The sequence below is a fragment of the Prosopis cineraria genome, unplaced genomic scaffold, assembly GCF_029017545.1.
Source record: "Prosopis cineraria cultivar Desert tree isolate PC_DT_omini unplaced genomic scaffold, ASM2901754v1 PC13, whole genome shotgun sequence".
In the NCBI taxonomy this organism is placed as follows: Eukaryota; Viridiplantae; Streptophyta; class Magnoliopsida; order Fabales; family Fabaceae; genus Prosopis; species Prosopis cineraria.
In genome coordinates, this window is record NW_026555344.1 from 8,764,701 (window position 1) to 8,784,938 (window position 20,238).

The window sequence follows — 20,238 nt, forward strand, 5'->3', positions numbered from 1 at the left end:
TTTCATTGTTTTGCGCCAAAACTTCTCCTCTATCTGCAAATTCTTACCCACATACATATACTGAGAAATATCCCATCTTTCCTCTTTTATCTATAAACATGTCTCGCTAGTGCATTGAACTTCAACTATATTCTCATCTCTCTTCAATCCGAGAAAGAAAGTGTGAAACATGGCGGCAACAAAGGGGTCAATATTTGCATCTTCCACGCAACCGTTTCTGGCCAAGCGGTCCGTTTCTTGTGGCATTTCCAGCACGCTTGGTTAGTCTGTCTATTCTTCTTTTCCCATGTTTTAAATCTTTGTATCGATTCCATTTTGTTACATACTTGCTAGTCCTAGTAGGAAATAACTTCCCTTATATTCGAAGATTCTAATAACGTTGCGTGCAAACTTTGATGAAGGAAAAATAAGTTATTGCTAGGTTATCTGAATCTTAAGGATGGTGCTCTAGAGTACTCGATGCTAATGATCCATTTGGATCAATGATATAAGGCAGATTTGCTTTTTCTTTGTGAAAAAGGAGTTTTGGCTTATAGAGCTATCTGAAATCTGAATTAACATGGGAGTTTGTGTGTCTTTCTCCGACCTCGATAAAGTTGTCAATGATATAAATTGATTTTTTTTTTTCTTCCAGTCATGCAATCACTACGTTCATAAATAACCACGACTGGAACATGTTTACTTTTATTTTCTTTTTTTATTTGAGCGTATTATATGCAATCCTTTTTTTTTTGGTAATTAAAGAGGATTCAAATTGATTAATGATTGACTTCTTCTTCTTCTTCTTCTTTTTTGCCTCAATTGATGATGGACCTCCAGTATACATTCATTTTGACAATTTCATCAGCATGACACCATTGTTGGGAAAAAGTTACACACTTAGTCAAGAAACTGAAGAGTGTATTTCCTCTAATATGATTTATGAGTAGTTACTACATCATAATCTGGACGTCGTTCCTCAGCTCAATGCTACAATGTTTAGAAATATCATAATGATTTCTGTAGATATGGAGAAAACAATTTCATTTGTTTTTATTTACATTTCCTGTAACATATGATATACTATTGCATCAGCCCATTTAAAGATGTGGATTGACAGTTTGAATAGAAGAAAGCATTAAATTTTGAATGCAATTATTAAATCTGAATTAGTCTTGTATCTTTCTTATTGTAATAGTTGTATCATTTCTGATGCAGCCAACAATTTTCTCAATGTACCATTGACAAATTCTTCACCAGTAAAGAAAAGAAATGTTAAAATCAGCAGAAAAATCAGTGCTGCTGCTACTGCTGTTGCTGTGACATCTCCGCTTGAGGAAATTCAGGAGTATGAACTCCCACAAAATACCTTTTTCTTACCGAAGTTTCTTGTTATTGTCTCGAGATGCAGTGTTCTTTATGTTGTTGTCTAGGGATACTTAATTTCTCAAGAATTGAGTTATCTTTTGGTGCAATGTTACAATCTCGACTATGTGGCTTTTTTAGGTACAAACTTCCTTCGTGGGCTATGTTTGAACTTGGGATGGCCCCTGTCTTTTGGAAAACCATGAATGGTCTTCCTCCTACCTCGGTACGTATGACAGTACAACATATAGTTCAGTTCTTTGGCTGTTATTAGCCTTCAAGTAAATACTTATGTAAATTCTGACAGGGAGAAAAGCTAAAGCTTTTTTACAATCCAGCGGCATCTCAGCTTGCCCCCAGTGAAGAATTTGGAATTGGTTTTAATGGTAATTTCGATTATCTTAACTAAGTTATGTTATCCCACAAATTTTCAACCTGGAAGTTTTCATTAGACGTAGAAGAGTTTAATCCTTTAAAGTCCACAGACAGTTGTTTCACACATGATTCAGGAGACTTAACTATATCACTTATCAAGTTGTAATGAGGCTGCCTTGTTCTTCATACTACCTCTGATTTGATGATATCCATTTTGTTAGTCATGTTTTTTGGGATTGACTTACGAAGTTGCAAATTTTTTAGGTGGTTTTAACCAGCCAATTATGTGTGGTGGTGAGCCAAGAGCAATGCTGAGAAAAGATAGAGGCAAAGCTGATGCCCCAATATACACCATCCAAATATGCATTCCTAAGCACGGTATGCTTATTTCTCTGCATGTTTTTCTCCCCTCATAAAACCGTTAATTGTCTTCTCATCAAGTTCACATTTCCCCCCTTTGTGTTTTAGCTCTGAATTTGATCTTCTCCTTTACAAATGGAGTTGAGTGGGATGGCCCCTACAGGCTTCAGTTTCAAGTTCCTAAGCGTTGGCAAAACAAGACAATTGACTTCTTTAACGAGGTAAAAGTAAAACGTGATGCAAGATTCTCTACCAGACTCATTTTACAAAATATAAGAATATTTAGTCCTGTATGAGTAAATTTTTGTAAACATGTCATTTGTGGGTCTTACTTAAGTGTTATTGGCATGCTTACATTTAATTGGCGAGTGTAAATAAGTTACTCTAGAAGGTAGGAGCTAAATACATGAAAGTTCAAAAAATGGGATATGCTTGGGTACATGGTGAAGATGATCCTGAATTAGAAGTTATAAATCTTGTGATAGGGATTGGCAGAGGAACTGAGTAAAGAAGGAGCATGTGAGAAGGCAATATTCCCAGACACAAATATGATCATTGCCAGATGTGCTATGATCGGTAATCTGTCTAAAGAAGGGGTGAGTACTAAACAGTGAATTCTTCAAATCTTCATTGTCTTTCTTCTTCAATAGAATGATCATTTTTTTACTTCTAAAGTTAAGAGATCAAGTTAAGGAGAGAAAAGGGGGAAAATGGTGGGGTCCTCTTCAGTGACCTGCTCTGGATTCTGTCCACGTGTATTCAAACCAACTTCTTTCTTCATTTTCTCTTTTGAACCTTTCAAGTTTTTCTTTTTAAGTTTTGACATTTCAATCATCACTTTTTAAAGTTCTGCATTGGAGAGTCAGTTTCATTCTATGTTTTTCCTTCTTTAAAATGAAAATGTCAAAGCTCAAAAAGAAAAGGAAGAATGACAATTAAGGATGACCTCATATGAAGGTTACTAACAAATTAGGATTTTAAAAATTTTTCAATGTTAAAATATAGGAGACGGAGTACTGAATTTGAAAACCTTAATTGTGATAAGATCCTAATTTAGCATTAATTTTCTTATAAGGTCCCTAGTTGTTATTCTCTCAAAAGAAAATATGAAAGTATGGGAAAGGATGAATAAAGAAGTTAGTTTGATACACTGTCTCATCAACTGAATTTTGTGTGTTTTTTCCTCCTTGTGGTGGGATTTATGAAATGTGGTAGTGAATGTTAAGGATATCGAAATGAATAAATTTGCAGGGTGATAGGTGCAGTTTGGATTTGGTTGTTGGGTGTACAGATCCTAGCTCTCCATTGTACAATCCATTAGCCAATGTAGATGATGGTACATGTGCCTTGGAGACGGATTCTGAGTCTGAGGAATAGGAGTATTATTGTTATTGGTATTGTTATTATACTTCATATACAGATGCATATCTCAAATCACATGTATACATGGGACTTTGTAAATTCCATTATTAATCCCTCATAAAATTGCAGTTACTTACAGCCTTATTACATGACTACTTTGTTCTGTCCCCATTTTTTACTTTTCCTTCAGAGTCATGGGTGATGCATTGCAGTCAAACAGAGTTTCCATTTAGCTTGTCCTGTGTCCACATTTCAATCCATCTGATTTTTCAGAATCATTAATCAAGATAAATCATATGGGTGTAAAGCTCACTTAGCAATAATTTTGTTCATGTATAATATTTAAATTTGAGACATTAGTTAAGAGAAGAACAAACAGGGGAAAAAGAAGGCAAAAAACATTTGAGCCTGCCCTTTCCCAACTATGTTAGGATTGTCCTTTTATTGCCGTTTGATTAATTTTCGTTTGAATTAATTTTCTATTAGCTAAGGTCCAATACTTGTGGACGCTAATAGATTCTGAACCAATTTTTGGTATTTAAAATACACAGAAGTTTTTGGTTTTTATAGACAATAAATTATTGCAACTCTTTAAAGGGGGGAAAAAAAGCAGTTTGTGACTTAACAAAAATTATGTTAGAACACGAGTAGTAATATGGGATGCTTGTTGGATATAATAACATGCTAGCCATCTGTAGTGAGTTTTATGACATTTTGTTATAAATTTTATATGATATAATATTTTTAATTTGGTTGTAAAATAAGCTGTCTTTATGTTGGTGTATTTTTCCTTTCATTAAATAACTATGTTATAAAAGCCACCCAATGCTAGTTTAAGTGGTAAACGTGTGATGGGATGTGGGAACAAGTTAAAAGTTTAAACCCTCTTAATGTGATTGAAAAAGAAAATCATTTGATAAAAATTTTGTGCTAAAATTAGTGTTGTCAAAGCTGTTTTCAATCGGCTAGTTTGACTAATCAGATCAATAATCGGTCATATGTTTGGCCTAATACACCCTCAGAATAGGGGGAAAAGTAAACCAAAGGAAAAATTAGCCGAGTCTGATGAAACCTGATTAAAAATCAATCAAATTGGTCTCGAACTGTTTTTTAAGTTCCCAATAATCGAAAGCTATGTTAGTGTTTTATTTGTCTTTGATTGGTTTTTCTTTAATATTATCTATATATATTCGACGATCTATTGGAGGTTCTGGTTAATCATGGAACCTTATACTAATTTAGTTGAACAATTAATCTAACATGTTTGATAATTTTGGCGATTTGTAAGGGACAATAAATATTTTTGTTATAATGCTGGTGTGATTGACTGTAAATTTAGCATGTACGAAATGGACATGAATACATTTTATCTGAAATATTTTTTATTTTTAGACAAATTCTTTAAATTATATTATTAAATTGATTTAATTAAAATCAATTCCACTTAAATTTGATCATAGTCCGACTATCTTGATGGATTTAATAATCACTCTTGTTTTAAAAACATTGACTAAAAGACATGTTGATTTGAATAAAATTTTACATGAGAGATTAAAATTCAAATTCAAATGGTTGAAGGAGGAACGGAGTATTATATGATGTTATACTTTAAAATTGTACTGAAATTAAAAAAATATTAAAATTTATTAACTTCATTTAATAATAAAAAAGATTCTACATTGATCATATTAAATTCATCCGTGAAAAAAATTCGAATTTCATATATAAAGATTGAATATGGGTAAAAACACAAATTTATGACAAATAATCAAAACGTAGATCACAAAATCTGTGTTTTAAATGGCTTATATAAATAATAGCAAAAGGAATAGAGAAGTATTTAAGAAAAGTAAAGCAGTAAACACGTTGACATGAAAGTAGTAATAAAAACTGGTAGAATTTACTTGCGTTTCGCAGATGATTACTACTTGATTGTGGCAACGTACATGCAACCACGTTATTTTGATTTTTGAAACCAATGTATACATGACGTTATTTGTACTACATGAGAGCCAACCTCGTCCTCGTGGACACGCAGCGGAGGCCTGGTCGGTAGCATTCAATACACACACAAGGCCAATTCAATGAAGCTTTAGGCCATATTTGATAGCATTGAATTGACAAGGTGACAATGAAATTAAAGATGAAATTTTAATTTAAGCACGATTGATATGTAAGAATTGTAATTTCTAAGAATCCTAATTCCACCAAAAATGTTAGAATCCAATTCCATCATATTGATCATGGAATTGCTTCAATTCCCTTGAATTTAATTTGTGAACTTCACTATCCTCATCTTTTTTGTCCATTTATAACAAGATAGGTCTTTTTAATTTAAAAAAAAGTGCAATTTAGTCTTTTCCTATTTTAAGTACATATATAAATTAATATTATATTAGAATTCCATCTTCCTACCAAACACACTTTTAAAACTCAATTATATTCCGATTCTAATTCCAATTCCAATTTCGATTCCGATTCCGATTCCATTAAAAACTCTTCCATCATACCAAATGAGGCCTTATAGTTTATACAATGCGCTTCCATTTCCATCTTCTCTCTCTCTGTTTATAATTTATTCATATTATTTCATATTTTCCAGTCCCCCATCCCTTTTCACATTCAATTCTACCACTTCAAATGCATGCATATCAGCTCTCACAAAATATCCTTCGAATCGTCAACTTTTAAGTCAACCTTTGCCATTTCCCCCAAACTCTCACAAGAATTATTATGCTTAATTTTATATATTTAAAATATTTATTTTTAATTAGATGAATCTTTTGCATGTTATTTATTTCATAATAAAATTTTATTAATATTATTAACATGTTAAAATTTATTTATTTTAATTTAGTTAGATAAAAGTATAGTATTAAACGTATAAGAATAGTTACTGAAATCTTCGACTAAAATCCAATAGAATGTCTTGATCATCAGTTATATACGCTGTAATCTACAGTACCTTTCATGTTTGTCTCTCTTGGGAAAGCAACCAACACTTCACAATAATTTTGCTTTTAAAATTATTAAAATAAAATATTTTTATTTTTGCCGTTAAATTTTTAGTATTTGTGTTAGAAAATGTTAATTAAAACTCCAGCATTAACTATTAAAAAATTTAATGACAAAGATAAAAATACTTTATTTTAATTATTTTAAAAATAAAATTATTTCGATCAACAATCTAAGGTGTCAATGTTTCTTGAAAAACACTTTAGAACTAAAATATACATTTAACCTTCATTTTTTTGAAGCTCTGAAGTACATGCGCGAGTCCCTTGTTGCTACTAACATATATATAGTTAAAACTAAAACCTTTAAAAAGAACTAACAAGAATACAGGTCATTTCTGATGTCTTGAACAGCTTAAAAACAAAATTACACGAATCGCCTATCATCACACGAAAAATACCTTGCTCGTTACACCTTACTAATTTGAAATCGCTCTTTTCTCTTTCTACCATTTACCCTTTTAAAAAAGGAAATCACGTAATGTAATCTTTCGGTTCATTCTTCAAACTGGCGCACACTAATCTGATCGAAAAAGAACATCATGACGAATTTCCAAGACCCTCTAATTCCTTTTCATATAAATAAATAACATATAAAAGTTACATATATCTTACAGAAAATGCCTAATTAGTAATTAGCTAGTTAGTAGCGGTAAAGGACACTAGGAGAGCCTCTTTGGTGGCGCCGTTGCAGGAAGAAGGAATTGTCTTCTTCTTGCTCTCTTCGTATTTGCCAGCCAAACAATCAAACAGAATTCCAGCTCCCAAGCCCACTGCTAAATCTATGGTGTAATGGCCTCTCGTCCCCAGCAACCTCACGGCTTGAAGCACATTCAACACATCGAACGTCCACGCAAGCTCCCACCTCTTCATCCTCCTCATGTCCAGCGACGCTATCACCGACCCCGCCACGTGCCCGGAGAAGAACAGAAAGAACGATACGTTCCCCACCGGAAAATCCACCCCTGATCCCACAAAACCCTGTTTCACACCAATCAAATAAAACCCATCTCCAATTACTCCCCTGCTTCTGTATGATGCAACAATATGTATTTCAATCTGGAGAATTATCAGTATTTGTTTGTTCACCTGAGGTAACGGAAGCTGAGTGGCAGAGCCTAGAATGCCTCGGCATGTGAACATGAAGAGAGCTGAGATTGTGGCTCTGGGGCGTCCTTCGATGAGCCAAGTCCAAAGGATATAAGTTGTTTGCATTCCTACGAACACCTGTTAGCGAACTGAGTCAATAAACATGGTCATAAATGAAGAGATCAGATGGACCTGGTAGCTCAGATTTGGTCCCATGGCTATACCCCACTTGCTTGTGATTTGGTCGAACAGATTTAGATTCTTCTCTTCTGGACCCGGAAGAGAACAGAGAGCAAAAAAGAGCCATTTGATTCTTAAATGTCGTTTAACAAACAGCGAGGAGATGAATTCTCGTTCAGATCTGGAACAAGGGGGAGCGACGTACCGTATTGAGGGCGGCGAGGAGAGTGTTGAGCTGAGGCGACGATTGAAGGAGTCGGTGAAGGGACCGAGTGGCGACGAAACCCAAATCGAACGGCGGCGAGGACGAGGGCACCATCCGGAGGGTATACTCGACGGCCATGAAGAAGAGGAGGCCGAGAGCGAACAAGCAGGGTAGCCAATGGAATCTAGCCACGTGGACGGCATCAGCAACCGTCCATTGCATAAACGACGCCTGACTGTACACACTCTTCTTCCCCATGTCATGCACACGGCGATCTACCTCAACGGCGGAAGCAGGCCCCGTTCCGGCGGCGTGCCTGCGCTTAACGGAGGTGACAAATGCTGTTGGTGTGGTGGTTGCGGGAGTGATGGCGGAGAGGGGTGGGCGTTAACGGCGTCCATGGCCGTTAAGAAAGGAGGAGACAGAGAGGAAATGCATTGGGAGAGGTATTATATATAAAGGACGGATGGGGAAGGAGGAGGAGGCGGAGATTACGAGGATTAAGTAGGTGGGAAATTAGGGACGAAGAAGAGGATTAAGACTGGGAAGATTGGGAAATTAGGGAATTGGGGCTGGGGGAAGATTTTTGAAGATTTTATTAAAAAGAGAAATTAGAGAGACGAGAAGGGCGGTGCGTGGTGGGGGATTTGATTCTGGTTCTGGGTTTGATGAAGCTATGCTTTCTATTGGTACAGGCTTGGATGTGGACCCCGCCTCCACTTTTTTTTTTTAAAGTATTATTTCTTTATGTTTTTAAATTTATGTTTATATTGTTAAGTTAACACGGTTGGACCTGGACGGAGACACGGAGTTTTCTTTTTTGAAAACAGGAATCTTAATTATAAATTGAAAATAATATTTAAATTTTAAATATTTTATTTATGATTCAAATTTTAAAATTTGTAATTGTTTGACAAAAAATTTTATCCGAAACTTTCTATCATAAATTCACTGTTTTAAAATTTTAATATTATTCTCTCAAATCTTTGTTGGAAAGTTTTTTAGCAAGTGTAATTAGTGTTTTTAACTTTTGATTACAATATTATCTCATAAGTTTTAAAAATGTTATATCCTTCATTTAAAAATATAATTTATTTTTAATTGAATCTCAACTCTCAATAAAGTAATTACTTATTTTTAAATAATTTTATCTTTTTATATTTACTCTTATTAAACACCCTACAATAAATATAAAGTCATTATTAATAGGAATACTTTTTTAAAAAAGTAATAATTACATCTCGAAAGACAAAAAATGTCTTATATTTTTGAATATCTGACTCCTCAAAAAATGTTTTATATTTTTTAACGAAAGGAGTATAATTTTACCATATACCAACATTTAATCAATTAATTTAAGAAGATTGAAATAAGTTTGACTGGTTGAAAGTTTCATTATGCCTTAATTTTTTTTTATCCTGTTTTGTTTTGTTTTTATTTTTGTTTCCCAATTAAATTAATTTTCTAAAAAACTTTTCAGGAGGTGGCTTTTATTTTGGATGAATGCAGTGGGATCCACATAGTCCACATTGCCGTGCGATCCAGAGAAAACCAAAGTCCAGGGCACATTAATGTGATGGTGTTGTGCGTGGGTTATTAATAGGGAAAATGACAAACAAGAACATATAAGAATATTAATATTAAATTAAAAATTTTAATACTAAAAAAATGAGAGGATGAATACTGAATTAGAAATGTTAATGTTAAAAAACTCTAATTTGATATTCATATTTTTATAAGGTTGTTGCTTGTCATTCTCCCTTAATAAACACTATTGTGCTTTAAAACACCAACCATGAACCATCTCACGGAAACCTCACTCTCAAATGATGGCAAAAAGCAAGCACATGGCATTGGCATGTTCCTCTTTTTCCTAAGATTTTTTTTTTATAAAAAATTTAAATATTTTTCAACAAATGTCCTCCAAAATATTAGGGTAAAAATACAAATTAGTCTCTAAATTATAAGTCCATCAATTTTTGAAGCAGTGTTTTCTATCAATTTTTAAAAACAATACAATTTAGCCTCCTCCTATTAATAAAAGTTAAGTTTAATTATTAATTAATCAAAAAATGATAAAACACAACCTCAAAAATTATAAAAACAGACCCTCTTTTGTATTTTTTGGTCCTTTTTATAATTTTTTTATCATTTTCTAGTTCACTAATAAGTAAAATTAATTTTTGCTAATGATAAAAGTTAAATTATACTGTTTTTAAAAGTTAAAAGAGAATATTATATTAAAAATGAGTTTATAATTTAAAGATTAATTTACCATTTAACTTTAAATATTATTGACTTCTTTCATAGTAGATACTTTCTTATAAACTTTTTCCATATATATATATGTGTGTGTGTGTGTGTGTATGTATATGAACACAAATTAAAATTTGTAAGGCAAATATTAAGAAATTTATTATACAATTTCTTTTTTAATTATAAGCACGAAGTCCTTTCCTTTCGTGGCTCGCGCGAGGTCAACAAATTTTTAGACTTCAAATGAGATGTCGCATCTTAATTTACAATCACAACAATCAAGTGCGTAGGTTTTTCATATATATATATAAACTCAATTCCATTAGGTGCAAGACTTTTAATATCAAATCAGCTTACGCTTAATTAACACCTTAACAAAGAAATTTAATTAAATACACAGCCACCATGTCAAACAACTGATATGGCCATTCTAGAAAAAAATTAATCTAGAATATATTTATTGATCTTGACTATATATTACTCCTCTTTGGTTGGAGGGTTTTGAAAGGAAAGGATGTTTCTAATGAGTTAAAAAAATAAGGACAAGTGGGGTTATGAAATTTTAATAATAAAAACATTTAAATTATAAGAGGAATAAAATTTGATTAAAAAAATTAATCCAATTTCTCAATTTTTAAAAATTAAAATAATTATAGCCTCTCCTCCGTTTCCATCTAAAAACTTTTAACCATCATTCTTTATTTCTTCTAAAGAAGTTTGGATTATGATAAGAAAAGCACATCCAAATAATTTATATATAGTAGAAATAAATTTTCATCTAGAAGGTCAGAGAAGCAAATAAATAAATATATGATAGAAAAATAAACAGAACATTCAATTAGAGACACAAAGAATTATTAACATGGAAAACCTCTCAATGTAAAGATAAAAATCAAAGATTGATCAAACTAATGAAAAAAAAGCTATACTATGATAAAAAATACTCCCTCCAGTCCCATTTATAAGTCCAATTTTAGAAGGTGTATCTGGTCCCATTTATAAGTTATAGTGCGTCTTTTTAGGTAATATTTGATAGGTATTTCCAAAATTACCCTTCATGAGAGAGAAAAAGTAACAGGACATTACTTTTTAGATTTGTTATATAGGGGCATGTTTGGAAATTTTACTTACTTTTATTCTTTGTACTTTTATTGTATTGGTATTGATGAGGTTGGTAGAAATGACTTATAAATAGGACCGGAGGGAGTAGAGTATAAGAGAGTCTCAATCAAAAAGCAACAAACTTACAAAAGGATGGAGAAGATAAAAAACACTCAAGCCAGAAAGTGTAGTGCGAATGGAATAACTTTCACATCAAGCAACTAATCAACAATCCAACCATTAAAAATGATAAATTGAATGCTCCAAATCAACTGACCAAATTTCAATTTGATCTCACAATTAATGAATTCGCAAATATTGATTTATTGAGAGTACATTATGTAACATCCTGAATTTTAATCTCCTAATTAATTAACTTAATTAGGGTAATTAAGTAGAGAGATCTAATAATCAAATTTGATTGTATTTCAACTTTAATTATGGGTCCGGTATTAAGGCGGGTCACCCGAGCATTAAAAGGAGAAGAAAAATGAATAGTGATATTGCTGTGCCACATGCTGTGGTGTGGAGATCGTCCGCCACGACACACAAACACTTCAAATGCGAGGAAGACCTTTTATGCCATGAGCCACGGCACATTGTGCGTCCGCCGCGACATATAGCCATTTTTTGCAATTTATCAAACGCGAACCTGAGACAAAAAAGAGAGAAGAGAAAAGAGAAAATGGAGAGACGCGCCAATGCTCTACTAGGGTGCGACTTCGATGAGAATTTGAGAAGATTTGAAGCTTTAAATCATTCAATATAAGATTTCTAAACCCTTTTTTTCTCCTTTCCTCTTTCATTTTTTTAAGGATTTGAGTTAGGGTTTAGATGAGGATGGTGATTTCGGTCCATATAGGGTATGGTCTAAACCTATTGACTCAAATAGAATTAATGAAAGTTTTTAGAGTATTTAAACCTAGTATAAATAATTTTATTGGTTATCAAATGATGAGCTCCATTAATGTTCGAAAATGAACATTAAATTTATTATTATTATGATTGTTGAGGTATTAATGGCAATATGATTGTTCAATAAAGCTATATGATGTTATAGATAGATAATGAATTCAATGGATATGCTCCAATTCATGTAGAGCGAACATTGGTTAATTTAGAAGTAAAAGATTGAAGGTGTAAATGCTTGAATTGGTAATGTTGATGAAATGCAACTTGATTGATTGTAGTTTTGGCTCTTGGTCACCTATTGGATTAGAAATTCAAGCTGGGAAGCTAGTAGATTGATGAGTAAATCTTTGACCTCTCAAAGGTTTGAGATAATTAGGGAAAACTCTACTTTAGGTAGTTATATATTAATTGATTGTAAATTAATTTCTATTATGAGTGTGGCATGTATGGGTTGATTTTCAATGTGAAAAACATGTGCTAGTTTTGATAAGTATATGAAAAATGGAATGTGCATAAAGTTATTATGACTTGAAATGCAAATGCCTAATTAAGATATTTTTGAATATGAACATGCATATGTGTTTAAAAAAATGAATGTGATGATTATGTGAGATAGATGTGTGTTGATGAGAAATAGATTTTAAGAAGATGATGAGAATACACACTTGGGTAGTGCATGATCATGAGCCCAACGTGATTTGTTATGATGATGAGTAAACAAAAATGAAAATATTAAAATAAGTAAGTATTGATTATGGCATGATCAATGGCAGGAGTTTGCCTACGGATTAGGAATAGAGAAAATCTATATAGTATTTAGGTTATTCTCTGGTGCACGGGGGTATAGCCTTGTCCCATAGTTTATTGAGGGATTAGAACCTAGCTATCTCTACCAATTCAATGAGAAGAATAGTCTAGAGTATAAGACATCTCCAAGATTCAAGAACAGGAGAAGTCGTGGTCTGAGAGTGAGTCATGTAATCTTTAGTTAGATCACACCTCACGATTAGTAAGTTTAGGTAGTCCAGTCACACGGACAGAACCTCAATCAGTGTTATAGCCTATAGTTTCAGTCTAAAGAAATAAGAAGGATATAAGGTTAGTTGATATTGCCTATATAAATATATGACGTGTCACATGTGCTAAGTTGTGGCAAGTCGTGTGAGTAATGGGTCAAGGTCACATATCTGAGAATATGATGACAATGTATCTAATTTATGAGAGATAAAGAAGTTATTTAATGATCAATGACAAGTTATGATATATGTGCGCTTGTTTTAGATACTTGATTTCTTATGTATGTACTTGGTTTATAATTGATCTATAACCGCATAGGATAGGTTTAACCTTGATTACTGAGTGACTAGATTCATCCCTTTCATTTAACATTTTTCAGGCTCTAACTCTGGTGCAGCGACAGAAAAGGCTTAAGAGGCTACAAATTACTATATTCCTACTGTATTCCTTTAACTTAGATTTATTTTGTGTAATAGTATATAAACACCAATTCTAGGATGCATGCCATCACACTTGTGCTATTTGTTATTGGGAATATTAGACTTGTATTTTGAGCCTTGAATCTTTGTATATGTTGATATATATGTTAATAGGGTCAAAATACTAGTGCAAGTGTAGAATTAAACATTTGAGCATATTTTGATTGTTTTAGGTATAAAGTAATGACTATTTACCTCCTTGATATTTAATAAAATGGGATTGATAAGTGAATTTTTGTTATAGTATTGTTTTAGTGCTTGTGATGTGTTGTACTGATAGTCCTAGGTTCATTGGATATGATCCAAGTGTTACGAAATGCTTTTGGCATATGTTGAGAGTTTTGGACACTCATTTTGTGTTAAAGTGGTAAAAAGTGGTTAAAAATATGTTTGAGTGTCCATCTTTCTAGTGTGAATTGTTTGAAAGTGAAACTCGTGCCACTAGCTAGTTTATATAAAGAGCTTTTCGTAGATACCTATACCATATCATTCGGATGTCGAATGGAGAATCAAGGTTCATCGAAAGTTTCTCGATTCTGCTGTTAAATGACAGCAGAATTTGTTGATTTTTCATGCAAAACACCTCGACGCATGGTGCTTGAGCCGCAATGTGTGGCATAGAGAGCAACACGTCGTGGCACAGTATGCATGAGCTGCGGCACATTACCTTGTATCATAGCACATGTTTTGTTTTTCAACTGTTTTTGACTTCTTTCACTCCTCTGAGGTATCCTATGCTTTTAAAACTTATTTTTACTTTGATATAAAAGATTTTGATAGATTTAAACTCATTGTCATTTAGAAAACTTGGGATCCCTTACTTTTGAACTAAACCTTGGTAATCACCTTTTGAGTTAATACTTTGATTATCATGAGTTTTATTGGTTAATTGAGTTTAATGGAGTGAGAATATTACACATTGTGAATATGCGAAAATTGCTCTCTCCCCAACTCCCTTTTCTTTCTCAAATAAGTGCATCTCAATCTTGAATATGACTTCTTTTTCATAACCTAATTTGACCCATTTCTACTTTAATTAGTGAGACTTATAATGGGCTTTAGTATTGAGCCCTTCTCCACATAAGAAGGGAGCCCGAACCTAACATTCTGAGTACATCCTAATTGTCAGCAAAATAGCTGTTTGTGTAACTTCAATTGTATTAAGGAAGGCATTAGAGAATTTTAATTTTTACACTACAACATATTGCATCATTTAAATGTTTGGAGAAGCTAGAAAACATCATAAACAGAATAGAGTCAAAGTTCTGGTTTGATACGATGAGGTTGGTTTCATGTTTTGTCGAGCAGGATATGGAGAAGCATACGCATATGAACTTATGAAGGTTTTGGTTTTCTTTCCGTTTTGCCTGCTTCACAATTTGTCATCAGAATATTGGCATTAATTTTTGTTTTTTTGTTTCTGTAGGATCTTGTGTCGTTTTATAACATTGTGATTATATATCGCTAATTAAATTTAATTTCAAATTAGTATTATGTATATATATGTCCTAAATCGTACCTCGCTGTCCTATATAATTGAGAAAATAAGTCCTTTATAATTAAATTACATGATGTACATGATTTTTTTCAATTGAGAAATTTGTGTACGTTTTTTATATCTCTTCAATTAATGTTAAAGTAAAATATACAAAAATTTCTTTATTTCGTTAACCAATAGAAAGTACTATAATACACTTTAAACACTTCTAATTAATCAAGAGGAATAAATAAATTTATTCAAATGAATTTATATTATAATTAACCTATCATACATTATTTCTTCATTATTAAATTCCATAACCATGTCCCTTCTTCCTCTTGTTTCAGTAGTTTTGGACGTTTCGAAGAAAAAAAGCATTGATGCCACCGGAAGACAACGTGCATACAAAGAAGCGAAGGACTGTTATTTCTGTGCCACAAATAATTGATTCAGTAATAAGTAATTTGTTTATTTATATATATTTGTAATTCTTGCTCGCCTGTTGGATCTAATAATTAAATGCCTGATAATTTCATTACGTATGTCTATTAATTTAATTGAAACTCATTATCATCAACTCCTAACAATTTATTATAGTGAAAATTATATTCCAGGGTCTACATCAATTAATATTTTTCTTTATAAACGACCATAAAAATCCAAATTATGTTGAAGGACTAAAATACAATTGATAGACCATTATGTGCCCTTGCGAAAGAAATTTGACTAAATGGCTATATTGCATCCGTCAGCATTTTGCTTCCATTCTTTTTTCTCCCTTTTCAAACTTGGAGGGCATCTTAATTTTGATATTCAACAATTTCGATAAACATATCAAGTAGTCTTTAGCAATTAAGCAGCTTCTTATTGAACTGACTACTCTTCAAATCGATCATAGATTAAGTTAATTAAAAATAAATTCACATACATGAGACGTAGGAACTTCAACCAATATCCATTTGTTTATAAACTGTCAAGAAAACTAACATATGGAGTGGGATAATGCAGGATATTTGACCGAGGCAATTTAATATCTTTAAAATTTACATTTTAGTAGTTGGTCATTAATAATTAGAATTTTTAAGCTCAGTCCTCACTCTAATTTTCCCTTTACTATAGCTATTAATTAAAAAGTTATATATTTTTAAATAATTTTAAGAATAGAATTATTAATTATTAATGCGTGCAAAGATACTTACTATATTAAAAACCAAATGGAGTATGTGTCAGATTCAAAATACAAGACACATGGTAAAAAGTTAATAATATTAAAATTTCTTATTACACGTACAATTGCTCTTATTAATTGTATTGTAAACATTGGATGATAATTAGAAAGCAAATGATTTTTTTTTTACTATTTTAAGAATACAAAATGTTCTCTGGACGTAAGTAAATGCTATATGAAAAGTTGGCCAAAAAGAAAAATCCATTGTTATTGCCATACACTCATAAAACCCAAAAAAAAAAAACAAAATTGCATTGAACATTCAATCAAAAGGAAAAAAAATTCATGGAATTAGTATTCAAGAGGCATCGTTATTTAGTGCCAACTACTACAAGAAGAGTCCAAGCCACCCCCCATGTGCTGTGTGTGGATATATATTACAGTACCCTTATAAAACCCCATCTCCGAATCTGCATCACGCATTCAGATTCCACTGCCTCTATATTCTATTTCAAAGGATAAGAACCTCTACGTACGTACTCACATGAACTCTCCGATCCGGCCTACAAAACAGACACTGTATATATGTATGTATGTATTATTAATCACCACTCTGTGCTTAGCAGACAAGTCCTGATAACCCTAATTATGTCTGAGAGTGACACAACCCCTACGAGCAAACCCTCTTGGTCCACCACCCACACTCTGTGAACATGTCTACTCACTACCTTGTCAATTACTTCACATAACCCACTTTCTGAATTGCATGTCCCTACTTCTCTTCTTGACGACGACCCTCCATTACCAATCAGTTCTGTGAATTTTAGAGCACTTTTCCCTAACCAGAATCTCAGTGTCTCTGAGTCACATCCTCTTAAGTCTGTCGCAGAAAATGTCCCTATCAGCTTCCTGCTTCTTCCCTGCCATCACAAACATGTTCTCATCACAATCCCAAGTTAAAATGTGTGTGTATGTGCGTCTGTGTTTGTTGTGAGACCTACATTGAGAAGCTGCTTGTGATCATCTGGGCCGACTTCAGAGGCGTTGATGATGGGAACAGCGTTTAGCATGGAAGCTTTCAAGCACCTGATGGCATCGATGAGTCTTGTGCGTTCAGTGATGGCGTACACTTTATCTGTGACTGCGCACAGATCTTCAACAGATCGTCCTACGATGCTGTTCAATTCTATAGAGTGTTGTTTCAAGAACTTCATTACGTCCATTTGAGTCAGAATTTGGTAGCCTGAAGAAGATTCTATGAGTTCAACTCCTCCACTTTCTGATATCTGCTGCATCTGGCTGTCCACTGGTATCAAAGCTCGGTGCACCCCTTTGCTAAATACTTCCATGCAATCCAATAAACTACAAAACATATCACGAGTTCAAGTTTAATTACATGGCAAGGTCCAGTTTTCAAGTAATTTCACTTTATTATATATGAATTACTAAGCTCAAACTTTAGGTGTGACAATTTAAGAATTATACAACTGTGTGGTGAGTATTTCCAAGAATTTAAGCTATTTTGATCTAAATGACAAACCTTAATTAGTTTATGACTATTAGTTTGTGACTCGAAGGTAGTATCAAGATAATTGATGTTAAAAAAAAAGAAAAAAGAAATGAAAACTATATTAGAGAAAATATCAGGTGTCCATGTCGAGTGATTAATAATTAGTCACAACTATATAAAGGTGTGGTGATTCTTTCTAAGTACTTTATGAGCTATTTTGATGCAAGCAGTAACAAGCTTTAATTAGTTTATAATTAATAGAAAAAGTTTAATATAATATCAAAAGGATTGATATTAAAAAATAAGAAAGGAAAGAAAGGAAATGAAAAATAGTAAGAAAAATATTATATGTTATAGATCTAGTGATTAGAATTAATCACAAGTCACAATTATTTAAGTGTGGGGCGATTCTTTTCAAAGTAATTTAAGCTCTTTTGATGTAAGTGACAAGTTTTAATAGTTTATGATAATAAATGTAAAAAATTAACACAGTATCAAGAGAATTGATATTACGAAAAAACAAAAAACAAAAAAGAGGAAAGGAAATAAAAAATAAAAAAAATATTAGATGTATGATGTAGTATTACTTAAGTTTACTAGAGAATAAATCATACTATTATCAATTACTATATAAGTGTGTTAAGTTCTTTATCAAAGTAGTTGAAACTATTTTGATCTAAATGAAAAGCTTTAATTGATGATTAGAATAGTGCAAAAATTCTAATATACCGAACAAGTTTAAACTGTTGTTAATAAATATATAAATAGTTAGATACTCACCTTGTGTTTGGACTGAGAGTCCACAAGTTAAGACCTTCGAGGCAGTGACCTATAATGGAGGACACTGGCTCGGACATTTTTTGATCAAGATCTTCGGTTCCATCATCTTTTTGGCTCAAGTGGTCGTCTCCGGCTATGTGAGCCGCGATATCAAGCATGGTCACTATTCCTATGTAATGCTTCAGTGGGGTTCCTGTTTGCTTATCCGTTTCCACGATCATGGACCCACCGGCTCCGATCCATTGGCCAGGCGGCGCCGCCACTGGCACCGCCAGAACCTTGTTTTCAACTAGCGTACTCATCACCTGAGACAGTGACGCAGTGTACGGCACCTCCACTAGCCTCCTCTTCTTGTCTGCTATCAAATCCTTCACCTTCTTCGCTGTGATCTGCGTGCTTTCATTGCCTTGCATGGTGGTGGGGTTCACCTCTTTGATTTGCTGCATGTTTTGAATTTTGAAAGTGAAGTTTGTGTTTCTGGATTTCAAAAATAAACCGGTGACGTAGTGGAACAATATAGAGGCATAGAGCATGAAGGTTAATATACAAATTGCAGTGTTTATTTCTCCTTTTATCGCATGTCTTTTATTATTATTATTATTATTATTATTTTTGTTTGGGCTATTATATGACTATACGTGTTGTTCTACAATGATTTGAACTATTACGTGGCTTGTTCTGATGTTCCCGAGTGTATAGGTATTGTGTATGACTCGTGGTATGCATAAGCATGCGACACCTTTTTATTCCTTTTGAGTACTCTGATATGTGTATCTATATATTTTATCAAGTTCAAAATCTGCATCTGTGTTCAGTATTCTTTAAAATCGAGAAATTTGTGGGAAATTAGAAATTGTTGAACTGGGCAATTTGTGCTATAACATGAAGAGAAGCGCGTTCTAGAATAAAAACATAGCAAGATTCGAGCAGGTAACTAAGCAAAACGCCGAGAGAGTAACGAGAAATTCACAAGGCAAAGAGTTAAACCTGGTAAGGTGCGCGTATGTGGGATTGGCAAGTTTTATTGTTTTAAGGAAGGTAATTAATGCACCGACGAGCTTGCTTATCAAGCAGATAATAATTGACAGTTTTCAATGTTAGCATTTTTAATGTTCCACCCTCATCATATGTAGAAATTTCTTATGATTAGATTTTCTGTGATTTGTTTGTAACCACAGGACCTTAATCGTGGCTTTGTCAATAACAACAACAAACCTCTATAAATAATAAAAATTTTGGGTTGTCGATCAAAATATCTCGTTTAGCAATTTTTTTTTTTGAATTTTTTCTCTGATATTCCCCTGCTGTTTTCTCACTGAGCTCAAGACTATTTAATTAATTAAACCATGATTTTGTCAATTAAAAAAAAAAGGTACAATATAAAGCAAGAAGGAAAAACATGCAAAGATAACCAAGAATGGGCCTGGGTAATGGAGAGACCCATAAGAGCCCAAATCATGGAGAGCGGCCCAAATAGATAAGAGCCTTGTGGGAAAAACGGCTGGGCGGGGCCCCTGTTCAAGTGATGTGTAAATCCCGTGAAACACATAAATGCTCATTCTCTTCTCTCTCTGCCATTTATAACCTTTCTCCTCATTCTCGTGAT

The 20,238-nt window shown here is 33.0% G+C and overlaps 3 protein-coding genes across 3 annotated transcripts; 1 reads left to right on the forward strand and 2 right to left on the reverse strand.

The window, feature by feature from the left end:
• Positions 1-8: 8 nt before the first annotated feature.
• Positions 9-3,585, forward strand: LOC129291121 (protein POST-ILLUMINATION CHLOROPHYLL FLUORESCENCE INCREASE, chloroplastic). Its single transcript, XM_054928298.1, has 8 exons — positions 9-260; positions 1,198-1,327; positions 1,486-1,570; positions 1,652-1,730; positions 1,984-2,097; positions 2,188-2,300; positions 2,565-2,675; positions 3,331-3,585. The coding sequence occupies exons 1-8, from the start codon at positions 170-172 to the stop codon at positions 3,454-3,456; spliced, it is 849 nt and encodes a 282-aa protein (XP_054784273.1). The 5' UTR covers positions 9-169; the 3' UTR covers positions 3,457-3,585.
• A 3,418-nt stretch (positions 3,586-7,003) lies between these two features.
• LOC129291386 (phosphatidylcholine:diacylglycerol cholinephosphotransferase 1-like) lies at positions 7,004-8,568 on the reverse strand. Its single transcript, XM_054928692.1, has 3 exons — positions 7,930-8,568; positions 7,545-7,682; positions 7,004-7,436 (listed from the first exon to the last, which is right to left on the reverse strand). The coding sequence occupies exons 1-3, from the start codon at positions 8,185-8,187 to the stop codon at positions 7,095-7,097; spliced, it is 738 nt and encodes a 245-aa protein (XP_054784667.1). The 5' UTR covers positions 8,188-8,568; the 3' UTR covers positions 7,004-7,094.
• An 8,379-nt stretch (positions 8,569-16,947) lies between these two features.
• Positions 16,948-19,078, reverse strand: LOC129289857 (SNF1-related protein kinase regulatory subunit gamma-like PV42a). Its single transcript, XM_054926621.1, has 3 exons — positions 18,633-19,078; positions 17,344-17,704; positions 16,948-17,262 (listed from the first exon to the last, which is right to left on the reverse strand). Exons 1-3 carry the CDS (start codon positions 19,076-19,078, stop codon positions 16,948-16,950), a joined length of 1,122 nt encoding a protein of 373 aa, XP_054782596.1.
• Between the last annotated feature and the right edge of the window lie 1,160 nt (positions 19,079-20,238).

Bases quoted from the DNA above. Each gene is read 5' to 3' on its own strand.
- LOC129291121 (XM_054928298.1), top strand. From the start codon at position 170: ATGGCGGCAACAAAGGGGTCAATATTTGCATCTTCCACGCAACCGTTT. The intron at 1,328-1,485 runs GTATGAACTCCC...TGGCTTTTTTAG, and splicing joins CCGCTTGAGGAAATTCAGGA to GTACAAACTTCCTTCGTGGG. The intron at 2,676-3,330 runs GTGAGTACTAAA...ATAAATTTGCAG, and splicing joins GTAATCTGTCTAAAGAAGGG to GGTGATAGGTGCAGTTTGGA.
- LOC129291386 (XM_054928692.1), bottom strand. From the start codon at position 8,187: ATGGGGAAGAAGAGTGTGTACAGTCAGGCGTCGTTTATGCAATGGACG. The intron at 7,683-7,929 runs GTACGTCGCTCC...GTTCGCTAACAG, and splicing joins TCCTCGCCGCCCTCAATACG to GTGTTCGTAGGAATGCAAAC. The intron at 7,437-7,544 runs GTGAACAAACAA...GGTGTGAAACAG, and splicing joins CTCAGCTTCCGTTACCTCAG to GGTTTTGTGGGATCAGGGGT.
- LOC129289857 (XM_054926621.1), bottom strand. From the start codon at position 19,078: ATGCAGCAAATCAAAGAGGTGAACCCCACCACCATGCAAGGCAATGAA. The intron at 17,705-18,632 runs GTGAGTATCTAA...TATGTTTTGTAG, and splicing joins ACTCTCAGTCCAAACACAAG to TTTATTGGATTGCATGGAAG. The intron at 17,263-17,343 runs GTAGGTCTCACA...TTGTGATGGCAG, and splicing joins ATCACAAGCAGCTTCTCAAT to GGAAGAAGCAGGAAGCTGAT.